At 43.7% G+C, this 27,064-nt stretch overlaps 5 protein-coding genes across 5 annotated transcripts; 2 read left to right on the top strand and 3 right to left on the bottom strand.

Annotated features, from left to right (window-relative positions):
- Positions 1 to 10,403: 10,403 nt before the first annotated feature.
- Positions 10,404 to 11,393, bottom strand: B0H65DRAFT_467350 (uncharacterized protein). The gene has a single exon (XM_062826902.1). The coding sequence runs from the start codon at positions 10,992 to 10,994 to the stop codon at positions 10,776 to 10,778; it is 219 nt and encodes a 72-aa protein (XP_062682281.1). The 5' UTR covers positions 10,995 to 11,393; the 3' UTR covers positions 10,404 to 10,775.
- Positions 11,394 to 12,447: 1,054 nt separating this feature from the next.
- On the top strand, positions 12,448 to 13,049 carry B0H65DRAFT_211664 (uncharacterized protein). Its single transcript, XM_062821938.1, has one exon. The coding sequence runs from the start codon at positions 12,569 to 12,571 to the stop codon at positions 12,995 to 12,997; it is 429 nt and encodes a 142-aa protein (XP_062682280.1). The 5' UTR covers positions 12,448 to 12,568; the 3' UTR covers positions 12,998 to 13,049.
- A 553-nt stretch (positions 13,050 to 13,602) lies between these two features.
- On the top strand, positions 13,603 to 16,693 carry B0H65DRAFT_211666 (uncharacterized protein). Its single transcript, XM_062821939.1, has 2 exons — positions 13,603 to 14,168; positions 14,224 to 16,693. The coding sequence occupies exons 1-2, from the start codon at positions 13,854 to 13,856 to the stop codon at positions 16,291 to 16,293; spliced, it is 2,385 nt and encodes a 794-aa protein (XP_062682279.1). The 5' UTR covers positions 13,603 to 13,853; the 3' UTR covers positions 16,294 to 16,693.
- A 2,883-nt stretch (positions 16,694 to 19,576) lies between these two features.
- On the bottom strand, positions 19,577 to 21,244 carry B0H65DRAFT_211644 (uncharacterized protein). Its single transcript, XM_062821937.1, has one exon. The coding sequence runs from the start codon at positions 21,088 to 21,090 to the stop codon at positions 19,699 to 19,701; it is 1,392 nt and encodes a 463-aa protein (XP_062682278.1). The 5' UTR covers positions 21,091 to 21,244; the 3' UTR covers positions 19,577 to 19,698.
- A 2,551-nt stretch (positions 21,245 to 23,795) lies between these two features.
- Positions 23,796 to 26,141, bottom strand: B0H65DRAFT_426392 (plasma membrane fusion protein prm-1; the record flags this gene model as incomplete). Its single annotated transcript, XM_062824629.1, has 1 exon — positions 23,796 to 26,141. One exon carries the CDS (start codon positions 26,139 to 26,141, stop codon positions 23,796 to 23,798), a length of 2,346 nt encoding a protein of 781 aa, XP_062682277.1.
- Positions 26,142 to 27,064: the final 923 nt, after the last annotated feature.

Raw genomic sequence — 27,064 nt, 5'->3', positions numbered from 1 at the left:
GGTTGATGACCACAGTTGACCGGCAGCAGCAGATTGAAACCGATGTAGGGAACGAGGAAGGTGGTTCCCCGGAGGCTTGCACCTTTTTACAGCGCCCTCTTGTGACCGAATGCATCATTAATGCCCCCTCAAGGTGAAGCCGTAGAGGAGGTCTGACAACTGGCAAAGTGGATGGGCGTGACCGTTCCAGTGGTGTCGCCTACTCGTCTGGGCTAGAAGCGCCTCAGACCCCATGCGCCAGCATGGGGTCTGGCAGGGCAATTAGTTAAAATCAGGGCAATTAGTTAAAAAATCTGGTACTTGCTCCACCTGCAAATTTACTAGCAAATGAAGGTAGCCCAGTATACCTGCATATTGCTAAACAGGATAAAGCTATTCATATATTGATTCCCAACCCTACAACGTATGTATTAAAAATGTAAATGTGCTGAATTGTGCGCTATTTCTTTCTCTATCTAGTGATAATTTTACTTTTTTCATATCTCCTTTTTTGGTAGTGCAAATGAAAATGTAGTATAATTTTAGTGTTTTGGGGTCTTCTAGTATGTGAATAAAATGTACGTACTTTTTTAGATTATTGTATATTGAGTGTATATACTAGTCGCGGTCGCGTTCTATTCTTTAGTTTTAATATTAATATTAATTAACCTTCTTAACTATTAACCGAATCGAATTCTATATAATACTACCGAGGATTAAGAAGACTAGATGTAAGCTTTATAATAAAAGTATTTTTAAGGAGGATATCAATAAAGCAATTGAGTTTATTGCTAACGCTTTTTGGCGTAGCGAATTTAAGAGTATTAATGCTATTGCTAGGGTATTTAAAGTATTATATTTTGTAATACGAAGTTGCGTGAACGGCGCGTAATTAAAATTATAGAACGGCGGCTATAATAAGAAATTAATAGAGGAGGAGGACTTTGCTATTATAGTTTAAGTAAATATTCGTTTCGCTTTTAATTCGTGCCCCTTTGTAGTTGATTAATGATAATTTTAATAGATTAATAATTAACGTACGTAGGTATGAAGGTAATAATTTAAGAATTTAAATAAGTAATATAGTAGATTTTACGAGTGAATAGGAAGCCCGATGATATAAACCAATAATGGGTAAAGGAATATATAAATTGTAACGATGATTTTAAGATAATACGTACTAAATCCTTCGCTTAGGTTAGAAAGATAGTATAATTTTGAAATTCTATCGAGGAGGTATTTAATTAGTATTATAACTATATTAATAATAATATTATTATTAATGATAATTAATAGAATAAGGACGAATCTAATTATAGGGTTGGCTATCTTACTAAATTTTATATGGTTTGGATTTATTAAGAAATTTCAATAATATAGATATTTAATTTAAATACTAAAGAGTTTGTTATTATTATTGAATATAGATTAGTAATTAGGTACGTTATTCTACTATTTATTACTTTCCTTAGCGTTAAGATTATAGAGAACTACGCTAATAACTACTTTTATAACGATATTATTATTTCTATCTTATTAAAAGGCTATATTAACGATTAGTTTGCGTTATATTGGTTTAATTATTGGAATTAGTACTCTATGCCTATTGATAAGTAAGAGAAGCGGTTACTTTTATTGAATAATTATAGTAGTTACTATATTATTGAATTTTACGAGCGTTATTATAAGAATAACGTTATTCTTTTTCTACTTCCCCTTCACTCTATCTATCTTTTATAACCTCTTAATGTAGGCATTTTTCAAGTTTATAAGGATAAGAAGATTACGTATAATAATGTTGAATATATTAAGTACACCTTCTTTGATAGTTTGTATAATATACGTAAGAAGTCTTTTAAGGTTGATAATATGAAGTTTATTTGGGTAAATGTAGGTTTATACCTAATTAACCCTAATATTGTATTATTAAAGCTAGCCGACCTCCTTATATTAGTAATAGACCTACTTATCATTTCGAAGAAGAGAGGGTATATCTTTCTTAATAAAGATTATGAGGAGGAGAGAGAAAGTAATTAGCGAGAGTATATTTCTATTAAAGATAATCGTTTTTTTTATATAGTAAAGAAAGTAAAGATGCTAGCTGTATTTAATAATAGTATGTGGATGTATAATATAATAATGCTATTATATAAAACGTATAGCTTCGAAACGCCTCCTAAAAAACTAGTTAGTAAAGATAATTAGTCTAACGTAGTTACCTCTCCTCTTGCCTTACTAATCATTAGAGGATTTTTTTATATACGTTGATAATAGTATTAAACGTACTAAAGTTAATAAAACCCCCCTCAATTTAATAATTAGATATGTAATAAGGAAGCAAAATAAGGTATAAGCTGGCCTTTCCTTGATAGTAATATCTAGTGTAGAAGCTGATCGACGAAAGAGGAGGAAAGAGGTTAAGGATACTATTAGAAAGGAGGCTCGTACTAAAAGGATAGTAATGAGAGCTGGCCTAGTCGTCGTTGGTGATGTTCGTTTACGATTTGCAGTAGATGATAATGGCTGTATTCCTATATAATAGAAGGAGAAAGATTGTATTAGAAAGAAAGATTTAGAGGTTGAAAGAATCGTTTTATGTAAGTGGATTATTAATTTCAAAAGAGAGTGTAAGGATTGGGTAAAGAATATTAGAGTACGGTTAAGGATAGAGGGTAAGAACCGTCTTGAGTAGGGTAATGCTATAAAGCTATTATTAGAGTAATTAAAGGATAAAGATTACCTTCTTACTTAGTATCAAGAGGTTAGGAGAATACGATGGAAGGAGTTAAACGATAAAAAGAATAAGGCAATTATAGTATAAGTAATATTGGAAGGCCGTGATATTAATGATATACGGCTTCCTTATAATTGGTTACTAGAGGGTAGTTTATTACTTTCCTGGATTTATAATGTAAAGAGGGAGGTATTGGTAGAGGAGGTATTCACTGCGTTTATTATGCCTTACTATTGCGCTACGCGCGTTCAAGGGAGAAATTAATTAATTAAATAACCTACTTATAATTACGTATTACGATTTTACAAATTTTGGCCTTTATTAATCGGATAAATATAAGATTCGACCCTAGTATTATTAGGGCCGAGCTAGGAGTTAATTAATTAGGTATTTAATCCCCTTTCCCCTCCTACCCTTAAAATAGTAATTATAAAAGATTACCATTATTACGATTAATCTAACGATTAATATCGGGCATTCTAATTATTATAGACAATTTTATCGCAATTATTATAATCGGAGCTCTCTAAATCTTTAACTTTACAAATTAAGTAATTTACAATAACCTTATAAAAATACTTATAAACTTTGATAATAACCCCCTTACCGGCCTTCTTTTAATTGCAACTATAGAATACGCCTTTACTTTCACGATTATCCCCGTCTTCCGTAATATAATTATTATTTTAAATTATTTAATCTACGACAATATTATTAAAGCCTACGACCGCGCCTAGAAAGAGGAGGAAGATTTGGAAAATTCTTAGAGGGAAGTTGCTAAATTTAATAGTAATTTAGTTACTACAATTTTCTAATATAAATTTAAAATTGACGAACTATATAAATAAATCGCCGTATTAAAGTAGTCGTTCGCCGATTTTAAAATTAATATTAATTTCGTTTTTTAAAAATAATACGAAAATTACATTAAAACTGTTAACGATCTCTACAATCGATTAGAATAAATTAATATTACTAATTTTACCTACAACCTAGCCCAAATCCCTATCATTAGTAACCCCGGCCCCCTAAGCGATTCTAATATATCAATTATGGCTATTAGTAGCGGCCGGTCAGTATTATCCCGTTTATACGTTTTACCATTTAATATTAAAGGTAATATCCCTTTAGAATACGTAGAACGCTACTACACTTAGCGTATAAAAATTAAACTATATTAGATTAATAAAGTCGTTTTTTTTATACCCCAAATTAAATATTTCTTATATATCGTTTAATTTTTAGAGGGTACGCCCTTCTCTGCTATTAAATCGGATTTGAATATAATTTTTAAATATTCTAATAATAATACTAAATCGAAATGGAAAATTACAATAGACTTTTTCGACGAATTTAATACTAAGTACAATAATATTAACCTTACTATTTACGTTCATTACAAATTAAACAGATTGAAAATAATTAAGGATATACGTTAGTAAATTTTCAAAGACTAATTTATTTTACTCGTCGATTATTATAAATTAGATAATATTATAAAAATCTATTACTTCCGTAGTAAAAATATTAAAGAAGTCCGGGCCGTCTTCGTTCTTTAATACCCCTAGTCCGTCGACGATAATTATACGAAGTAATTTAAGACCGCCCGGGGCCTCGCTTAGAATTTCGAAAATAGTATTTATTACAATAAGTTTACTAATCCCTTTTATAAATTAAAAACTATTTTTATTTTTATTATAAATAAACCCATTAATTGAAGTAGTATTATTATAGATATTAATATTAATAAAATATTTACTACTAATATTACTTTATATAACATAATTTCTTAAAAACTTTTCGATTACCGTATATAAATAAATATTTATACCCACTATAACCGTTAAAGTTATTTTTTAGTTGCGTGCTACACTAGTATTAATTTTAGGAAGGAAGTCCGCCTATCCTATAGTAAAAGCAGAAGTCGCGGAGGAAATAGAAATAGTAGAAGCAATAGTAGAAGAGGTAACGCCGCTCCTTAATAAAGTTAATATAATTACAGCTAATAGTAGTATAATTAATACTGCCTAATTAGAGGTTATTAAATTAATACTATAGGTATAGCCTCCGTGGTTACTTAAAATTATTAGAATATGCTGGCCCCTATTTACTAACTGGGTTTCGTTAGTCCTATTTAAGGTAATAAAAACGGCGTTATTAATTAGTAGAAAAATATGGAGCCTCTAAACTAAATTATAATTAGAAGTATAAATCTATAGGATTAGAAGAAAAGAAAGAAAATATCCCTATATAATTAAATATAATCGAAATATATAAATCTTTTATAAATAGCCGTTATAAATACCCTAATTTATTAAATTTCTTTATTTATTTATCCAACGGATCGCGTAAACTATATTATTTTACTTTAGTCAATAGCAGCTATACTACTCTTAATTTTATTAATAAATATTTTATTTACTATTATTAATTTCCCTATTATAAATTAAAAACGTTAAGAATCTTCTACTTTACTAATGGAAACTTTATTAAAAATAATGTTACTTACTTCTCTAAATTAATAATATAAGCAGGATTCTATTACGAAATTATTAATTTATTAACTTATAATTTAAATGCAAATAACTTAATTATCCTTAGCTACTCTTGACTCGTTTACTACGCTTTAAATATTTTTTAACTTTACAATTCCCTATAGTTTACCCTAATATATAAATTAAGAAGCTACTTCTTAAAAGGCGCCTTTAAGTATATACGCCGCACCCTTCTAAAATCTAACGGTAAGTATATTATTCTTTTATTTAATATACTAGGTACTTATTTAATTCCTATTTATAAAAAGGCTTTTTACGAAGAGGTTTCGGACGAAGGGGAATTTACCCTCGAAGGGGAATTTAAATTCGATTATATATATAGCCTTTAAATTGATATTACGCGCTGTATTTCTATTTCTACAATTATAAAGAGAGCCGCTCGTTAGAAGTTTAATTACTTTAAATACTGAATAGCTAATTATTTAAATGATATATTTATTAATAAAAACCTTAGTAAATTAGGGTGAGCTTTAATATTCTTAGCCGTACCCAGTTTTAAAATTCCCTACGTTTTTTTAATTCCTTATTAAATAATTAGAGGCGTCTATACTAATAACGCCGATTATTATACGCCAGTCCGCATTTATAATATACTCCGCAGTCTTATTAACTTTAACAATATTTAAGAATTATTAGTAGTAATTCTTAATTAAATAATTAAAAAGTATAAGTTTTAGGTAATTTATACGATAGGGCTTAAATAGTAGAAGATATTAAAAGGATGAAAGAGGAAGATAAAATAGAGGAAGAAGGAGGCGTCCTAAATTTTGAATATATTAGCGATGGATTAATTAAAGAAATAATATTAGAAGTATTGGTAGGAAGAGGAGGAAAGTATAAATATTTATTCGGTAATAATTTTTAAAAATAGATTGATAGTTTAATTGGAATTAAGGATAGGGAAACCCTCCGCGTTATAAGAATCGCTAATTCGGTACCACTTTTAGGGATAGAAGAAGACTTCCTATATTGTAAGGCGGTTATTAATAAATATTTTGCAATAGATAGCGTATCCTTAAATAAAATTATATCCGAAGATGTAACGAAATTTTACGAAAAAGTCGATAAATTACTAAAAATTAATAAGTAAATTAAAGTAAAGCTCCCCTTTTAATATTAGTATTACGTTAAGATGTTTAAATAGGAGGGCGTTGAGATATTACCCCTGATACGCTCTTATAATTTTAAAATCAAACTCCGCTTTGTAATTACCCCGCTAGCGGTTCGAAGCTGCCCGTTTAATCCCGACGAATTGAGTATTATTAAGAAATGGATTGATGATAATTTGGTTAAGAAGTTTATTCGGCTATTTTAATTTGAGGCCTCTTCCTTAATTTTATTCTTTAAGAAGTTAGGAGGCGGAGTCCGTATTTATATCGATTATAAAGGTATTAATAATTTAACTTTAAAATTCTATTACTTATTACTGTTAATTAAGAAAATCCTTAACGCTATTTACTAAGTTAAGATTTTTATTAAATTCGATACTATTATTATTTTTATTTATATTTATATTAAGTAGGGTTATAAACAGTTAATTACGTTTATTATATAGTTTAGCCTTTTCGAATCTTTAGTTATACCATTTAATTTATACAGCGCGCTAAGTACTTTTTAGAATTATATTAATAATATTTTATATAATATCTTCAACGTTTATACGATTATTTATTTCGACGACGTTTTTATTTATTCTAATAACGTTAAGGATTACGAGTAATACGTTAACGATATCTTCAATTGCTTAATTTGGGCAGGCTTTAGTGTTAATATCAACAAGTACGAATTCTATACTATATATACGAAGTATTTAAGTTTAATTATTACTTTAAAAGGTATTGAAATAGATTTAGAAAAAATTAAAATTATTATTAAATAGGCGGCCTTAGAGTTTAAGAAGTCTTTATAATACTTTTTAGGACTTATAAATTTCTATTGACAATTTATACGAAATTTTTCTACTATAGCTATATTATTCTACGAAGTTACTAAGAAGGACGCCGCTTAGACATGGAATAATAGTTACTAATCCGTTTTTAAAGTATTGAAAACAATTTTTACTAAGGGTCTTATATTGAAAATTTACAATTAAATTGAAAAAAAAAAAAAACGGTAATTGAAACAAACGCGTCAAATTAGGTTATAAGCAACATTCTATCTCAATACGAGGATAATAGCGTACTATATTTAATAATTTACTTTTTAATGAAATATATAGTTTAAAAATACAATTATAATATTTATAATAAAAAATTCCTCATTATTATTAAAGTATTAGAGGAGTAGAGGCTAGAATTCGAAGGAATTTAATAATTTTTTAATATTTCAATAAATTATAAGAACCTATAAACTTTTACAATTAATAAGTAATTTACTTAGCGCTATATATAGTAGTCCTAGTTCTTATTCCGGTTTAATTTTTTAATTAAATATACGCCGGATTCTAAAAATCTTCGTTTAAACGTATTGAATTACAAATTAAACAACCGCTCCAATAATATAAAAGACGACCGATTTATAGTTAGAAAACGCCCGCTTTTAGATCCCTCCTAGTTTGAAAGCGGTTATTTTTCCGAAGAAGACCCCGTTGTAAATTCTTTCTATATTTATTAAGTATAGACAATTTTAATAATAAATCGATTAATAATTTAATTTACCTTAATTACAAAATATTTATCTTTTTATAAGAATTCGTCTCTTACTTGACCGACGAAACGAAGCGCTAGTAGTTATCAACTATTAAAATAGTTTTTTATTACGCTTTTTTAGAATATTACGCTATGAATAGTATTATAAAATAGTAGGATAGAGTAATTATTAACCCTTATAAGAAGGAATTCTAATTTTAATTAATTAATTATTAACATAATTTTTCCGGCGCGGATTACCCCGGTCGGGATATTACGTATAAATTCTTATAGTACGAATTCTATTAGGATGGGATGTATAATAATATAAGAACCTTTTATAGAAGTTATTTCCTTTATATAAAGATAAAGTCGTTAAAACGGGGTTTAATTAGATATCTTAAATTTATAGCCGTTTTTCTAGCACTATAGAGGGACGTGTTTATCGATTACGTTATTCCACTATTAGGAAGTACCTATTTCGGCTAAAGTTTTAAATATATTACTATTATTATCGACCGATTAATTAAGATACGGTATTATATATTTATAGTGATTTTAGAAGCGGAGGAATTTGCGGACCGTTTTATCGACTATATTTATTCGATTTATGGCCTGCTAAATAGTATTTTATCTGATAGAAATATTTACTTTATATTATATTTTTGGATTATTTTTTATACGAAATTATTAATTATTTGTAAATTAACCTTAGCTTTCTACCTTTAGACTAACGTTTAGATAGAATATATTAATGTGGAAATAGAATAATTCTTACGGCTTTATATTAATTGGGTATAAACCGATTGGGCAAAATAGCTGCTAATTACGGAGTTTATTAGAAATAACGCTATATTATCGTTAATAAGCGTCTCCCCCTTCTTCGTTAATTACGGTTACTACTTATAGATGAGTATTAAGCTTTATACCCCACTACTTCTAGACCTTTCCCCAGCTTAGTTTAAAGAATACTTCAAAATATTTGAATTAGCGGATTACTTCTAATAAATCTCGGATTTCGTTATTTAATAAATTTATTAAATTTAAGAGCGATACGAAAATAACATTAATAAAAAACGCGTCAACTTTCTTAAATACCGTTCCGGCGATATAGCTTTATTAAATATAATAAATTTTGTTAACGGTCGATTGTATTTAAAATTCTATCCGCGATAAGAGGGCCCTTTTTACGTTACTTAGGCGGAGAATTATATAATGTATTTTATATTCCCAGTTAATATAAAGTATTCGTTAGTATTCTACGTTTTTATAGTATAATTATAAATTAGTAAGAATTTTTCTAGTTAAAATATATCGTTTAATGTGAAGGTAAATAACGGGCGTATAATAATTAGAACGGATAATTATGAGGAGTGGGAAGAATAGAATTTTAAGAGATTTATCGATTGTGTTTAATTCGGCGGTAATTAGTATTAGTATTACTATATCGAATAGAAGGATAATTACTAGCCGATTTGGGAATTTAAATATAATATTATTAATTATAAGGAAATATTTTAAAATTTTTACAATAAATACTTTAATAAATTTACACTATTAAACGTTGAGGCTATATTGGTTAAATAGCCCTTAGTATTAGTAGCCGTTCTAGAACTAATTACTACTTTAAAATTACCGGCTGCCGCTTTAGAATTACCGACGCCCCTAGTATCTTTGAAACGTCGGTCTACCCGTATTACCTAGTACGAGACCGCCGCCGCCGTTATCGATATAATATAACCGTTACCTAATATGATTACGGTTATAATAGGGACGGAGAATAAATTTATAGCGTATAAAGAATGGGGATTAGAAATGGTATTTGTGAAAATAGCGAAACGTTTAATAAATATTTAGTTTGGTCGAATATTAAGGATAGAGTTTATAAACTACAATAAGATATTAAAGGATTACGAGAAGAGTTTAAAATAAATAATTTAGAGTATTATTATATGTATATAGATTCGAAGCTACTAGAGCTTCTTTTAAAGGGGGATAGTATTATAAGGCTAGCCTATAATATTCTTATATTGTATTGATTACCTTATATGCTATGCCTAGAGTATAGTAGTTATGTACAGCTGTACGTGTGCGCGTGTACAGACTGGCCTGCTAGGGCTCTCGCCTATATAGCTAGTCCTCTACGCACACCTTCCTTTCCTCTCCTCCGTACAATAACGTATATCTTACCCTATACTCAATAGTGCCTCGCTCTGTAATATACCCCTATAGATCGAGCTATTGTTTAACGAGAGTATGAGATATAGTGAAGAGAGAATAGGATGATGAAGTTATATTTAGTACTATGATTTTATTATTTTGATTCATTTAATAAGAAGGAGGGAAATAAGGAGGGAGATAAGGAGGGAGACGAGGATGAGTAATGGGGTAATGACGAGGAGTAATAGGGTAATGAGGGTCACGATGATTATAAGAATAATGATGAGTAATTACAATATTTAACGAGAATTACGATATTTTAGAGTGCTAGAATACTATGTAAAAATATAGCGATGCAGCATGGTTGTTAGAATTGAAAAGGGGTAAAAAGTGGACTTGCTGGCTTATATACAAGTATGTAACAAAACTGAAGTACATCGATTTGTTAGCGATTTTGGTGGTGGAGTAAGTACCTCAAGTTTTTTAACTAATTGCCCTGATTTTAACTAATTGCCCTGCCTGACCCTTGCCTGGCGGCAAGGGGAAGAAGGCGATTCAAGCCCTGACGAGTAGTCCAGGGCAGGCTCTCTAGCAATGCAACCTTGATGACCCGGCAGGTAGGGGATTGAAGGAAGATCCAGAGATCCAACCGACCCAGGAATTTGGAGCCGTGATTGGACTTTCTTTGTCATATTGCCAGGCATTTCGTCTTGCATGTCCCTATTGTCCGTAGGCACTGCCCCAGACAGCTCCCTGGACAACTCCCTTGACTTTCTGTTGATGATGCTGATAATCCCCTAGTCGGCGGAAGCAGCCATGCCACGAGCCGGTCAAGACCCTGAGGAGGAGAGATCTGAAAGGAAAAAGATGCCAAACTGAAAATAGCCATGGCATTCTCGAGGCCATCTGGAAGAAGAAAGCCATGGCGAGGGTGGACATGCTGACAAGAATAGAAGACAGCTGAAGCGAGGGAAGCGAGGAGGGTTAGGTACGGTGAGCTGGATGCTGGAAAAGGTAAGGTGAGGTTGAAGAGTTTAAGGTCAGACGGAGACGACGCCGAAGTTGACCGAACAGCGAGCACTAACAATTTCCCCTCATTTTGTTTGTCAGTGTCAGTTGTCACTGTTAGCGCACACCCGGCAGACAGTTGGTGACGGTGCTCAGTGGTCACCTCAGTGTCCCTCTGACTGCAGCGGAACACGGACCTCTGTGCCCCTCCTTCGAATGGCAGCTTATCTCTGAAGCACAGACCACTTTCACCTATCGGGCGCTTTCTGTCTGCCTGGGCTGCCGGTGCTGTGCAACACCAAAGTTGGGGAAGGAACAACTCACGATGTGATCATTTGATGCGGCAGAAAGAGGGAAGGCGCTGCCAGCAAAGAACAGAAGCAAAGATGCAGGAACCTCTCAGAAGAGTGAAGAATTTTCACCATTCAGGCGCAATGGCAGAGGCCCGGGAAGGAGTCACGATCTCGAGGTCTCTTACAATTTCCAACTTCAGTTCCCCCACACAGCAGCAACCCTCAACACCACCACGCCAGCTGTACAACTACAACACCCAACTGGCGATGCGACCCGACGGAAGGAATTGGCAACAAGCCACCACCCACACTCTCTCTCTTCTGTCCCCGGACTTTTCCATCTGCACACTCAATTGTCAATGCATGCACGCAGGTGGTAATTGGTAGAGTGATGGTCCATGGCCGGCTGTCCAGGGCTCCAAGCCGACGTCTTGCCGTCCTCCGGTCTTCCCAAAGTTCCATTTTCCGTCGACGACGCTAGCCAGCGCATTGCCCGCCATGATTGGGTTGGGTAGACACCGGCCAGAGCCAATGACAACCTCGTCTCCTCCAGCACAGCCTACCTCTACACAATGGAAAACAACATTCTTTCCAGACTTCCAGATCCTTTGTCAGTCAGTGTCACCCACACCCGAATACACGAGAGCAAGCCATTCATGCCTGGCGTGGCCCAGTGATGGTGGTGGTATCCGAAGTTATCGCTAACCTGACTGGGCCGTTAGGTACAAGACCACCCACCATCAAACATCAACCGACAGTATCAAACTACGCCTCGAGGCTCGGCTCCTCGCGCATAGTCTACAATGCCCCGGAATTGTCGAATCATCCACTCGTACAATCTCGAGTATACGTTGGTCTTACTTTTCCCCTTGGACTAGTTGGATTTGGACATACTCCTCCCACGGCTCCCCGGACGTGGGGTATTACCACATTATTCCGGATTGGTATTCCACCAAATGGAGCCGCTGATCTTCTGCCCGAACCACTCTGAACTCACCACCGGCACTTCTTTCTAATCTCACGATGCATCTTACATCTCCAGCAATCATTTGAGCTGGCTAGTGCAAGGCCACGGCAGCAAACCCGAGCTCGATAAGGATGTCGACATCTGGGAACCGATATGGAGCGAGGTAGCGAGGCTGACCACTCCAACGGGGCCATTGCCATTGCCCGCTACGGCACGCTTCCAGTTGCTCCCACGCTAGACCAAGTATGACGGTAGAGTCATTATCCGTCAATGATCCCCTGCTTGGAGTGCCGCTCTGCCGCTACAAGTGCTACACAACATTTTTGCTCTCTGCGGCAGGGCACATTCAACACCGCCAAGTATTTGCACTTTTGCGGCCGTCAACCGTCCTTGCGATGCCTGCTTGCAGCTGCCGTATAGACGTTGAGACTCGTTGGCAGATCACGTTGGGTCATCTTCATGGAACACACATGCCCAGCCCAAGCCAGCCAGCCAGCCCACCATGCCGACATGCCTACCAATCCCACCACCAAATCGGGAACAAGATCTCTGTAATTAGGGTGCATTCACAGCGTACCACAGCAGCCCGCTCAGATTCGTCACTGGCCACTCCAAAAAGAGAGAGCGTCTTCCCCGCCGCCAACCTTTCCAGAGCAATCGGCCAAATAATATAGCGTCCCGGAAGACGGTGTTAGTTAGTCCCCGTGCGGGCTTGCAGCTTGCGGGCATACACACGCGGGCACACGCGGGCAGGCAGTATCATTGCATCAATCTTCCACTAAACGTTTAGAGACAAAACCCCCTGTCCCAGGACACCGTTGATCCTCGGGCCACGGGCCAAGTCGTCACCATTCAGCGCAGAGAACAGGCGTCGGTGTGGGTGGATATCTTGTCTGGGACTCCTCTCAGAGTGCGGGTGCCACCACCCCAAACGTACCAAACCCATTCTCTCCCCCCAAAAAAGTATCTCATCCCACCCTCTTGGCTCTCTGCACATCTGGGACTGGAACAGGACTGGCACCCGCATATCGACGAGGCCCAAAATACAATCTACAAAGGTACATGCAAGGTGGTACCTGTGCCCTCGTACCTTGTCCTGGTCCCCAACGCCCACCTCCTCCAATCCTCTAGCCGTACAACGGCGTGCACATCAACAAGCCTCGTGGGACTGACTGGATAAATATCGTTGCTTGCCGTCTGTGTGCCTGTCCATTTTCCTCTGAAACACCCACTTTGCCAATTCTCTAATTTGTTCAACTGTCACCTCAACAAGAGATCTTCCTATCCATCACGTCCAGGATCCTCGTTCAACGCGCCCTAGCACGTCCTAGCAGCACAGCTTCACCCGCCTCATCGGACACCAATCTATCCAACTCCATCCGATCAAGCAAACTTCCACTCAAGATCGTCTCTGCCAAGATCGAGGCTATCTGTACTCCCGAAAACCACACCAGATCGTCCCTTCTCGACGTTGTGCTTGCCGTGCTGGACGACCACGTCTAGTACCGCGGCATCCATATCCAGCTCATCATGAGCCAACCGACCCTTGACGGCCTCGAGACCCATCAGTTAGAGGCGCTATTACACCAGAGTCAAGAGCAAGCTCGCGCTGCTGAGAACCAGGCTCGCGCCATTGAGAATCAACTTAGAGCTCGATCTTCCGTTCCCACACCAGCCGTCACAGATTTCGACACTGTACCGGGGAATTATCGAGTCTCTTCCTCGTGTTCACCAGCAGCCAGCAATGTACGCTCACGAAGCAACACAATACCCCGCAGTGTGGGAGGTGTCAGCATGGTCCCGACTTTGAGCCTCAACGGCAACCATGCACCGCAACAGCCACTGGTAAGGAAACCCGCTTGCTGTGATCAAACGCTCAGTCCCACTCATTCTTGTATAGGAGCAAAGTCGTCCCATGAAGCGCTCAAAGACCACTCACCCCACCACGCCGGCGACTGCCGCCACCACAGTGAGAATGGCGAGGTCCCGTTCAAGCGCATCGGCCCAGCCCGCGTACAGGACGAGTAACCCCTTCGCCGGACCCGGCCCGATTACCCCGCCGTATCCCCGGCCTGCGCGGAACAGCCTACCAGCTACTCATACCAGTTCCACGATACTGGAAACAGCCTTCAACCTCAACCAGTTGCAGCGGCCCACGGCTACAGCCTTCCTTTACGGGAATCCCAGCTTTCATGCCCAACTTCCTCAACGGCCGTTGCCGATGGGGTCATTGGCAGAGACTGGCATGGAGATGAATCCAGCTGATTTTATCTCCATGTGGGACCAGGAGGAAATGGCCATGACATCTCCTCTACATACGCAGCCCATCGGTATCCCTACAGCCAGCCATATGAGCCAGTTCCAATATCCTGGCGACTCTGGGAATCCGTCAGTGTGCGGCTCCATGACGTCGGCACCTACTCTCGAAACCGTCCCGATGACAAGGTCCAACAGCAATCTGAATGACAATATGCCTAATCAGTTTGCCGAAATGGTTCGGATAGAATCTCAGCAACCGAGTCGTCAACAAAACCGCCGGGAAAGCTATAGTCAGCCGCAGCCCTTCACTACCTCGCTGCTGGGGAAACGGTCAGCGTCGGATCCTGATTTTCTGGAGGCAGACATCAATGGGCTTCCAGTCTCGTTCAACAGTCACCTTTACTCTGCGTCGGCACCTGCCAACACGCTTTCCATGGGCAACCAGCACCCCATGGGGAACTCAGTACCGCAAACAACCTCCGAATCTACGCCTGAGGACGACATCGAACAAGAACTGGATCAGCACCTCTCCATGGAGAGATCGGAATCTAAGGATAGCAACAAGTCAAACCAGTCCCAGTCGTTGAAACATCGTGCCAAGGAGGCTCTCGTCCGTCAGAACGTTAACGCCTCCAAGTCCCGACATCTTCAGCCTAAGCCTGCCACAGATACCACCAAAAAGGAATCTTCCGAGCCTACTGGTGTGGCTGGCAAGGACGGAAAGGCCGTCATCACTAAGACCAAGTACGAGCGACCCAAGCACCCCAAGGTCAAGTGCCCTCAGTGCAACGAGAACCCCGAAGGCTTCAGAGGCGAGCATGAGTTGCGCCGACACACCGAAGCCAAACACAACATGTTGGTCAAGAAGTGGGTGTGCCGTGATCCAGCTCTTGAGGGTATTCCCCATTCGGAGAAGGCCGTCAAGTCTCTTGCGGATTGCAAGCAATGCTCGCAGGGGAAGCAATACGGAGCGTACTACAACGCTGCTGCTCATTTGCGCCGAACTCACTTCAAGGTCAAGCAGTCTCGCAAGGGTGCCAATTCCAAAGGTGCTAAGAGTGTCGCTGGCCAGGCCGGTAAAGCTGAAGAGGAGAAGCGTGGTGGAAAAGGTGGTGGCGACTGGCCTCCTATGTCTGAGCTCAAGCACTGGATGGTCGAGAAGTTGGTTCCCATGGATCAAGAGGGCGCGTTCAACCAAGACGGTGCTGATTCCGACGGCGCTGTTGACCCTGAAGATATGGAGAACGGCCTCTTCGACCCTCAGTACGTTCAGGCCGGGTTCGGGCTTGCGCCCAGGACAGGTGTCTTCGATGTAGCTACCTTTGCCGGCGTAGGGGGAAGCTTCCAGGATTTCGACGGGTTGAATGCCACAGCCTTCCAAAACCTGAATGGAGAACTGGGTCTACCAAGCTCAGATCTCCTCATGGACGCCGGCATGTATGTGCATCAGCCAATGCAGTCCATGCCCATCGCTTCGGGATTCAACTTTGGCACGGCTCAAGACGCGCCGCAACAACAACATACCATGGCACCCGCCATGACGAGCATCGCCAATCACAATTACACCTCTCCTGTCTCGTCGACTGCCACCATCACCCAAGGCGGTTTATCAGCGGAACACCAATTTCTCATGGCACCGGCGATGCAAGCCTCGCAGAACGATCTGCCGGACATGTCCTTCGATCTGATGTTTACTGCTGGCGCACAGTGACGCCGACTTGCCAAAGCTCGTCTATCCGGATTCTTTCCTTCGATGTCCGGCATTTCCACGTGAATTTCTCTTCATCGATCCTGCACCTAAATCTCGGTTACACTTTACCGTCTTCTCATTCCGATTTACGTCTTCGATTCTTCTGCTTCTTATGCCGGCTTTATATTTCCTATTTCACTTTGTCTTGGACTTTGGTCAGGGGCGTGGTGGGTTACGTTCCGCCATGGTTCCGCAGGTGTCTCGCTTCCATCGGGATCCTCGAACCTTGACTCAGACCCTGATCGTCGCACACATGGATCACTGTCGCACGACCTCGAACTCAAAACGTTCATCACGCTTCGAGCGCAGTTCCCGTCGGCCGAAACAAGGCCTTCAGCCAGCAGCTCATACAATGTGCCGCGGATTGACATCATGACGACCAGCGCAATCCGTCTTGTCCCGTCCCGGCCCTTTGTGTCTGGCTAGGGTCCCGCGTCAACATCTATCTATTCGACGTATTTTCGTTTGGCTCGTTTTTGTCACCTGTCTCGTCTTTACCCAGCGTTCTTACATCATTATCTTTGGCTTTCAGCACAACACAGTACAGGGGTAGCTCGGTCTTTCGCACAAGCAAGCAAGCATAAGCGTTGAGAGGCATGCGTGTACAGGTTGTTTGGGTAGTACAGGAGATTCAGCCCGACGGCGAACGGTTAGCGGTTAGAGGCGGCGTTCCGCAAATGGTGTTTCGGATAAAGGACCGTTAGGTCTTGCTTGCGTTTTGTTTTCTGGCTTTTTGTTTTGGGTAGGCTGTCTTGCATGTATGCATGGGCATTTGGCTTTCCTTGGATTTTACGACGCGATTACCCCCTTATGTTATTGTCACTTGTTGATGTGTTGTTCCAGACTTCATCAGTCGGTCAACAAAACCTGGTTTTGTATACAGAGATTTCCCAGGTCTTTTCTTTCGTCTTTATTGGTTTATGGTTTGGGCGGCGGTAGATATACCACATCATTGGATAGGCAGTGGACAAAAGAGCAAGAGCGGAAAGAGCAGACAGAGAGTGGCAGGGCCAGTCTGCCATATCAGATACCAGACACCGGATACCATATCAAAGTTTGTTATTAACTGGGTTGGGATCAATCTATCTTACACATCTATTTACCTCGCAAGGGGCGCAGAAAGAGGCAGCGAAGAGGCAGCTATCACGGCGTTTTGTTTTGAGAGTGTGAGGATACGGACGGTTAGGTCTGGTAGTCGAGCGTAATAGGCACTGTGGTCATTATCAGTCGTCAGCTCGCATGAAGTGTGTTACTAGACATAGGATCTGAATTCAAAGGACTTAGACGGTGAACAATGCATTCAACCTCATCCAGACACCCCGAACGAAAGAAACATGACTGAACTGAAGCATGTGATGATGAGTAAACGTGGCGACGAAAGAACACCGCATCAAATCGAGGCATAGCAAGCCCCTACCCGTCCCTTCCATGCAACCAGCCCTTTTCCAGCCACGCATCGACACCAAGAGACGGGTAGCCACAGGCAGGCTCGCAAGCGGCTTGAAGGAACACACTCTGGAAGCATAGATCCAGTCTTTTCTCGCAAAGGGACTGAGTAACGGCGGAGTAACCGCAGACAGTTACCAGGCAACTGGCAGAAAACTAATATTTCTCCCAGCAAAGCAGCAAAGCATGCGATGAACAACCGACGTCTCGAGGAAAGAACATTGCTTGCTTGCTCACTTTACGTCCCGTCGCTAGCCGTAGCCGTAGTTTCCACGCAAGTGTCCGATCCTTCTTCCATTTGGTCTAAATTCTATCAGATACACTTCTGAACGAGAACCGAGAACCAAGTGCACGATTGGTGATGCTTCAAGGAGGCCTAAAATGAGTGACTCCTGAGTCTTGACAGCTGAGTGACAGCTGGCAGTCATAATCACCTCCCTGTTCACTTTCATGTCCAGCTTATACGGGAGAGACAGAGAGAGACAGAGACCACGGACAGAGACCAGGGATAAAGACTAAGTTTCGTATATGCCGTAACACCTACATCTGGCCTGGACGAAATACGCAAGAAGTCTCATCTTTCCTTTCTACCTACCCATGTTCCCATCTTTTTCCTAACCATGCTCGGCACCCTTCCTTCTTCGCATCCTCCCTTTCTTACCACATATGGAAAGGAACATAGCATGGCTTACCTCTCACTCCTACCTATGTTCGTGACTACATGTATCAATCATCCATGGTTACCTGAGATCGGGAAGTATCGGAGCCTACGAGTACACAGCTTCCCCCCAAGGAGTCACAACATGAACGGTATGATCTGGTACGGCGTGGAAAAATCCGGGGGTTCACAGTGAGTTTCGTCACGGGACCTCGGGACCACGAGTGAGTTGACGTAGTGACACACACAGAGATCGACGGGAAGGCATCAAGGGAGAAGAATGATAGGTAGGTAACACTTTGGCGACATGAGGATCAAGCAAGACCTGGTTCCGGGGAGGATTAGAAAAGGCGGAATAATATGGTGGGAAGGTTGTCCGTCGTTGCAAGAAGGCTTTTAGGGCAGCTGAAAGGGGCAGGATGATAGGGAAAAGGGGTCCAAGAGAGTTGAGCTTATGGATGGATGATGCATTGTTAGCTCACGGAATATCTCCGAGTATTTGAAAGCACTCTTTTCTCATTCTTGTTTCTAGCCGGGATTCACAGCGTTTTACTGTCAAGACCTAAAGCTAAGACAAGACCAATCATCAGGAAAAGGACATTTGATGGCAGGGAATCAGTCGCACGTACCCGTGCGAAAGAATTTCCGTGGCTGGGCATCCACGTTCTACCCACGCGATCAAGATCCCGCTGTGTCGGTCGATGGGCCGACCCAAGGTCACTTGTAGGAATGTGTTAACATCAAAGTCTAGAAACAATGAGACTTCTTTTGGTTTTATGCCTCTCGTGTTTGATGGTCGTTTTGCTCGCAGTCAATCCCGTCAGTCGAATGTGTTACATTACTTTGTCAATTACTCTAGAGAAAACTTCGCTACACCAAATGACCCCAATCCCATTCCATACATGCCCTGATTTTGGCTTCCTAGGCCATGAAATGTCCACAAGAATGCCGCCCCCTTGCCCTTTGAAGAGTGCCGTGATGTCTATCTGTACAAGTATATAAACAGAAGAGGAACCCATTATCGCTCGTGCTCGTCATACCCCGTCCTATTCGCCTGTCCCAGTACCAGATGCCATGATCCATTCCCATACCCGTTCCCAGCGCCGATCCATGATATGATGTCCTGTAAACCATGATGAAATCCATATGCGATGACCGTTCCTGTGCCCAAATCCTTACCACATCACCGTGCGCCGTATCCCATAAACATACCGCATAATCCATATCCGATAATCATAACCTCGTAGACCCAAACCTTACCTCTACCCGGTTACATTCTCCTCCGCAGCCCAAGCCCACCACCCTTCTTTCCCGTCGTCCTCCTCATGTCCCACATCCGAGTTAATCCTCCTCATACCCACATTGTATACAGTCTCGAACGCTCCCACTGTCAAGTCCATATCCTCCGCCTCCGGACACCTGTCTGGCCCGCATCTATCGGCCACCCTCGCCTGAACCCAATCATCCCCCTGCAGATCCCCGTGTTGTCCAATCCAGATCACCTTTCCACAAAGCGGGTTCTTGTTCGGATCGGAGTTCAAAGAGCTGTACTGTAGTTCTTGCGGGAGGAGGTGGGCAGCGCGTTTGGCAGCTTCGTCCCAGATTTTGTAAGATATGGCGACGACAACCTCGTTGTTGTTGATGTTGTAGCCGCAAGCGCCAGTGCTGTTGGAGGGGGAGTAATAAGTGAAGGTGGCTTGGTGGACAGTGAGCGGGGGGTCTTCGCCGAGGGGTGGAGGGATGGGGAGGTCGCTGTCGTCGTCCTTTTTCTTGAGTCCGAGTCCCAATCCAAGCCCGAGCGCCAATCCGAGCAGCAAGAGCAGCAGAAGCGGCAGAAGGACGAAAAGATAAAACCGCCGCCTGTTCAAATTAAATGGATACTGCTTCTCAGGCGGCAACAGCCTCCGATTGACCCAATTCCTCACCCTCTCCTTGTGCGTCAGTCTCGGCGCCGGCGGCGGATTCGGAATGCTTCCCAGCGTCGTAACCGTATGCGTCGGCAATATTCCTCCCTCGCCATGTCGTTCTGGATCCAAACCCGCAAAGCTATTCCTCCCATACCCAAATCCCAGACTCTTTCTCCAGCCCGCACCGTTAACCCCATGCTGATCGCTGGGAGACAATGCTTCATCCTTTTCCCCTGCCACTGGCGGATCCATCAAACTGAATAGCGAAGGAACCGACCTCGACCGCGGCTTGTGCTGCTTCTTGACAAAACTCGGCTGCTTCCTCGCTTCAAAGAAGGGGATGGACGAAAGCAAGTTGCGCGTCTGATGCAGTTTGCTGCGCTTGGGCGGGTTTCGGGGCGTTTCCCATTCGGGGAGGTAGCGGATGCGTTGCTCGACTTGGTGGCGGGTATTCGCGATATACGAAGGTTCTTGTCCTACTGCGTCTTGGGATGTATCGAGGGGTGGAAGCGAAGGCAGAGGTCGCGAGGAGACGGCTGTGGGCGCGGGACTGGGGCTGACCATCCTAAGGCCTGCTGCCTGTCCTGGGCGCGTTGGAACTGGAGACATTGGGAATATGGAGGATATGGGCGAGACAGGTTCTGGGTCCGCGTCGGCGCGGGAGTAGGACGGGAAGTCTGGTGGGTGGGATTGGAGTGGTGAGGGTAAAGGGATGGGGAGATCCCTCTCGGGGGGGTTTGAAGCCATCGTGGGCCGTCGCTGTGGTCGTTCGTTCGCTTGGAAAAGGATGTAACGGATAAAGATAAGAACAATGACGATAATTGCACCGCCGGCGACTAAGAGATAATTTCGATAATGATGTTTTTGTTCGCCTTTTCCCGCTGGTCAAAAGAATGACAATCGAAAGTGTCGTGTCAAGAGTCGAATACGAATCCCATACCGTCAGTGCCGTCGTTCCCTGGTCCTGTCGAACTTCAAGTTCCAACACTTGTTTCGTTACAGAAAGGAAGCGGAAGGGGAAAAAGGGAAGTAGCGTGCGAAGTTGCAAAGGGAGAAATGGGAAGAGAAGGGAAGACGGAGACCTCGAGACCAACCCTCCCGTGTGTGTGTGTGTGTGTGCCCGTCACCTGCCTGTGTCCCGTCACAGACCATTCACAGACCAGACTCATATTCAGCAGCAAGCAGAAAAAGGGAAAGCATGACACACACACGAACCTGGACGACGCACAGCAACAATGGAATGGTTTCACAAGGCAAGCCAGTCATTGCCAGTCGTATCAGTCGTGCCAGTCACGGCAAGTGGGTGATGAGGAATGCGCCTTCCTTGGTTTCCCAGATTTTCTTGCGCACCCATCCATTTCTGGAGGAGGGAACCCCGCCTTCCACTTCCATCCATCTTTTCGTTTCGTTTCGTTTCTTGCCATCGTGCCTCTCATCCAATTGGCATAATGCGAACGAGGCGAAAAGGCACCGTTTCATTCGGAACTTGCCTGGCGACAACTTCATCAGTCAGGTTCCGTCAGTGTCGTCGAAACAAGTCTCGCCCGCCAGGCACAGGGCGACCTGGAAGAAAAACTGACAAGGAACTTCCCGCTAACCCCGCCCTTATCACGCTAACCCACGCGCCCGCAAATGCCAGTCAGTGGCAGGGCAGTGCCGGACAGCGCCGCAGTTGCGCAGGTACGGAGGCCTAAAACGTGACGCTACAGCAGGTACCGCGAGCGAATAGCGGGGAATGCAGACCTGAAACATGAAACAACGGAGGCGAATCGGGGCGCGTGCGGAAAAACATCGCCAAGACTCATCGGCCTCGAAGAGGCCGGTAGTTTCCGCTCCACTTTTACCGTGTAAGTGGGCTTCTGAACAAAATACAACAGCTTTAAGCGGCTATCCAGTCAATTTCTTGTAGAGCCCAGTGAGGTCTTCTGTCCCTCCTCATCGTTCTCCGGCTGCTCTCTCCTGCACCCTCCCGTCGTACCTGACCTGTCCCACCCCATCATCAAGTTCTGGAACATGTACGAAATAAAGCCAGATTAACCTTTTAATTACGTGCAGCTTAACCTTGAAGCTTCCACGATCTGGCACGACCAAAGGCCACACCGTTCTTTTTATCCCATGCAGGCAGGTTGAACGAGGTCGGTACATGAAAGTTTGGTGACGTGGAACTCGTTCGCAGGTACGAAGTGGGAAAAGCGGAAAGGCAAACCGCAAACATGCTCAAAGTCACCGGCCCCCTTGTACCGGCAGGCACGTGGGTTGTCCGTCCGGGGTCCGTCGCCGTTCTCCGTTCTCCGTTCTCCGTGCTCTTTTTTCTTCCGTTGTCCGAGTCCCAGCTTCTTCCGTCGTCTCAGCTGTGACGGATGGTCCTCTCGGCACCGGCACGGAACGGAACGGAATCCGTAACCATCAAGTGTAAGTACGCTACAGATTTCACCACCTGGGCTTGGTGAGGCTCGGGGACCGATCTTCGTTTCTTGTAAGACCATTATTTAACCCATATATCACCCACCATCATCCGACTATTACCAGGCCGCAGTCGCAGCGACGAACGGGGGCAGAACATCAAGTAGAGCAACTCGGACCAGATACCATCCATTTGTTGTGAGCCGGTAGAAGACACGGCCTTGAGTCAGGTATTGGCATGGCAAAAGTAACGATGGTTTCTAGTAAATTTCGGTGTCATTGTCTAGGCTCGAAGGTGTTGGTTTTTCCCTTGGTGGTTACGAACGGATTTCGGGTGCGGAAGCGAGCGAAGGTGATTTGATGGTCCGGGCGTTCTTGGACTTTATCTGGAGAAAGAAAGAGACAACGGACGTAAACGAACCCCGAATCAGTGAAGACGATCAAGCGCAAATGGAAGCAAACAAACTTGAGCATCAGCTTCACACCTCATGCTTCCCTGCCGAGCCTGCTTCCATTATGAACAGCGGTCAATGCCTAACAGCGCAAGTATGTAAGGCGGTTCAAGTTCATGGGCCTAGCGGCCGTCATTATTCTACATCGATATAAATCATCTCAACGATAATCCCATGCCCATCAAACATCAAGTCCATGCAGTCCATGAAATCCTATCCAACTTTGCTTTGTTTGCCATTAACCACTGCAGATGGGAACTTTGCCTGCTCTACCTCCCTCCTCCTCCTCTCCACCAAATATCCAGACTTCCATATTTCCAGACTTTTGTACGAAATGCTCAACGATGAATGATTGACTAGAAAGAAACCCCCCAACATGCATGCAAACTTCCCATCCCTTGTTGAACCTGCTCTGCCCTGTCCTTAAAACTCCATGCCAAGCCAAAAATGCATTGCTATTTGCTCAACCACGTGCAGAACAAAAGAAACCTTCCAACGTACAACCAGCATTGCACCAACCAACCAATCAACAAACCGGCACAGCCAGTTCGGTTCATTCCTGCTCTTCATTCCCCCCTCCTCTTACCCCAGACAATGTCAAATAGGCGTAAAATACCCCGGCACCTTCTCATCCCCCATCGGCATCGGTCCCGGGCTCTCAACAGTCGGATAACTGCTCGTCCTTTGATGACTCGGATACCTTGTAATCAGCTCCCTCGTCTTCCCGACCGGCACGCGGCCGGCGTAGACCACCTCCTCGTAAGCGGGGGACGCCACGTCGTGCATGTCGTGTTCGGGGTATGCTCCTCCTCCTCCTCCGTACTTCTCATTCTGATAGTGAGGGCTAGCAGGGTTACCGACCATGGCGTTGGCTGGCGGCACTGCTAGGGAGGGATCGAAGCCGTTGTGGTTGTGGGTATCGGAAAAGGAATGGGAGGAACCGAATTGTTGCCCCCCTTCCCCGCGAGTTTTGTCGGGTGTTGCCCAACCGATCAACGCGCCCATGACGCCGATGAGGACGACGATGACGTACGTCAACAGGAGACCGAGCGAGATCAGAGCCTCTTGGATCATTCCGTTGCGCAGCGACTTGATCACCTTCCCCACGGCCTCGTTGATCTCGTCGGTTGTTACTGCGCCGGGCTTGGCCAGGAAGCTGGAAAGGTCGCCATCGCTACCCATGTTCTGCGCCGCTCCGGCGGAAAAGATGTCGTCGTCGAACCGCGGGAGTGTGACCTTGGCGTGGTCGTGCACCCAAGTCAGGCCGTCCTGGACGGCGTCGATCTTGCGGCCGATTAAGCAGCCGACGACGTCACGGGCGGTGTCGAGGAGGACGGTGTTGTTGAAGACGGTCACCAAAGCGTTGTCGATTTGGTCGTCGAGGACGGTGAGGGTGTTATTGACGGATTCCGTGGCCTCGCGCACCCAGCCGAAGAGATCGGTGTTGATGTCTGTTTCCATGTTCGCGACGACCGCGTTGGAACTGTTGGCCCAGTCGGTGCTCACTTGCTTCAGAGTTCCGACCACGTCACCGGTGAAATCGCCCACCTGCGCGGCAAGCTCGGGCGCCTTTTGCTCGATCTGCCGGAGGAGCACCCACTGGCAGAAGCAGGAGAAGAAACCGGCGGTGGCGAGGGACAGCACGAAGAGGGCAGGCAGGGAAGTGGCGTACGCGACGGCCCATCTGATCAAGAGATAGTTCTTGCTGTCTTTATCCTTAGTCCACCATTTGGCAAGTTTCATGCCGCCGTCGGCGGTCCAGCGGCGCGAGGCTATGTAGATGGCGTCCTGGGAGCTGAATGCGTTGTCGTCGATCTTCTCGGCCCGCACCCTTTCGCGCTTGAAGCCGCAATATTCAATATAGCCCATGACGACCATGGCGATCAGGGCGAGGATGATGATGACGATGAAGAAGGCAATCTTGGCTTTGTGAACGATGGTGACCAGGGACTCAAAGAAGTCGTTGAGGAAGGAGTTGTTGGAGCAGAATGACAAGGCTTGCTTCTCCGCGGTGGGGAAGATGGTGGGCTGGATTGTGAATTGGGAAAAGGCCTCGTCGATCTTGCCTTTGACGAGGTTGAAGGGGATGGCGAGGGCGGATTCGGTCAGGTTTTTGGCTTGGTCAAACGTCGGGATCTTTTTGTCGAGGACATCCAGGCCACCGACGACGCCGTTGGCGTTGATCTTGATTCCCTGGAGGTCCCTGAGGTGGCTGGTAATGTTGAGGTCTGGAAGTTTGATGGCTTCCTTATCCCCGCCGCCAAGGCCTGAAATAGTGCCGACGCCCGTGTTGAGGTATTGCTTTGCGGTGTTGATCATATCTTGGAAGCCCTTCATATCGTCGGCAATACCCTTGGTGATGGACCCAATGGCGTCGTTCATTACCTTGGTTGCGCCCTCCACCACCGCGGTAGCCACGTGCAGACCGCCGTGGATGAAGGCTGCCACCAGACAGGCAAAGGTGCCAATGTACATGTTGAGCACAAACATGATGATGGCCTGGACGCCCGTGAGGATCATCTTGAGGACTGCTGCCATTGCTTCAACTGCCTTTTGCATGCTGGCGGCGGCCATCACGTTGACGCCCTTGGACATGTAATGAGGCATGGAGGCCATGGCGCTGCCGACGTCTTCGACCTTGGTGCATGCTGAGAGTGCCTTGGCCTTGGCGTCGCCGAGGTTTTCCTTGAGGCTTCCTGTGAGGAAGATGACCCGGATCAGGACCAAAATCAACAAAATCGTCCACCGGTTGAACCATAGTTGTGACAGTCTTGCTCGCATGCCGAGATAGGGAGTGATTTGGGGGTCGGTATCGGAGTGCGGTTTTAGCTGGGGCTCGTCCTGTTGATCATTGTGAAGGTTGACGTTTTGCCATGGGGTTGCCGTATTAAGAGAGGGTGGGACCGGAGGGATGCCGCTCCCATATTTTTCGTTGTAAGCCATGATATCGATCTATCGTTTTTCTTGAGCCAGCAAGATGGTGCAGTATATCGTGTAGTTCGTCTACTAATCGTGCAAAAGTCGAAAAGGTCGAAAAATTGAAAAGGAAAGCGAATGCCGTGAGAGCGTGATGTGTGTGTGCTTGTAAAAAGACCGACAAGTTGGTGGTCACTCGTCTAGACCAGCTGGATGATTACTCTCGAGAAAGAATTACTGAGCCGAAGACCGGGAAAGGAAAAAGGAAATGCAAATGACCAAGAGAAAGGAACAAGAGAAGAGAGTCAAAGGAAAAGAGAGGGTATCCAAAACAGAAGGCTTGCCCACTATGAATGCATGCTGGAGATATGAATAGGAGGAGGAGAGGCAACAATAGAAAGAGAGTGCGTCAATAAGACGACGACGGGAGAATAAGACCAAGGCAGGCTAGTGACTGACTGGCCCGGGAGGCTGGTGGGCCACAGGATAAGTCGAGAGTCGGGATGATGGACCAAAAGATGGGATGACAGGTGATTTGCAAATGACAATAGGCGCACCCGGTCCCAGAATAGAAGAAGGCCCATTGTTCTTGAAAGAACATTGCCTTTGTTCGACTTTGTGTGCGTGGACGGTGGAGTGGGAGGCTGATCAAGGGGTCGTCGTCCCGTAGCCGCGGTCGTTGTCTAAGCGCCTGGACTCTCGCAGCCAGTCGTTCTTTGTCATGGACCTTGAAGACCCCGGATTTCCTTGCGGAGAGGCAACCCAGCGAGAACTGACTGGGTTGATGGATTGATGCGAGCCTGTCGTCTTGATGTCTGGCGCGCTTGCAGCCGGGCCATGTTGTTCATGAGGCATGGCCACCTGATGGGGCTCGGGAGGGCTCATCGGACTCACCTTGACCTCACGGCATGGTGAACAATGTGTGCCGGTCCTATTGTCCGCCTCGCACA

This window comes from Neurospora tetraspora (genome assembly GCF_033439725.1).
Source record: "Neurospora tetraspora strain CBS 560.94 chromosome Unknown B0H65scaffold_4, whole genome shotgun sequence".
NCBI lineage: Eukaryota > Fungi > Ascomycota > Sordariomycetes > Sordariales > Sordariaceae > Neurospora > Neurospora tetraspora.
This window is presented reverse-complemented; position numbering and strand designations above follow the sequence as displayed.

What these genes read in the sequence shown, in the direction of transcription:
- B0H65DRAFT_211644 (XM_062821937.1), bottom strand. Translation starts at nt 21,090, where the DNA reads ATGGCTTCAAACCCCCCCGAGAGGGATCTCCCCATCCCTTTACCCTCA.
- B0H65DRAFT_211666 (XM_062821939.1), top strand. Translation starts at nt 13,854, where the DNA reads ATGAGCCAACCGACCCTTGACGGCCTCGAGACCCATCAGTTAGAGGCG. An exon ending in ATGCACCGCAACAGCCACTG is followed by an intron (nt 14,169 to 14,223) that starts GTAAGGAAACCC and finishes ATTCTTGTATAG; the next exon opens with GAGCAAAGTCGTCCCATGAA.
- B0H65DRAFT_211664 (XM_062821938.1), top strand. Translation starts at nt 12,569, where the DNA reads ATGACGGTAGAGTCATTATCCGTCAATGATCCCCTGCTTGGAGTGCCG.
- B0H65DRAFT_467350 (XM_062826902.1), bottom strand. Translation starts at nt 10,994, where the DNA reads ATGTCCACCCTCGCCATGGCTTTCTTCTTCCAGATGGCCTCGAGAATG.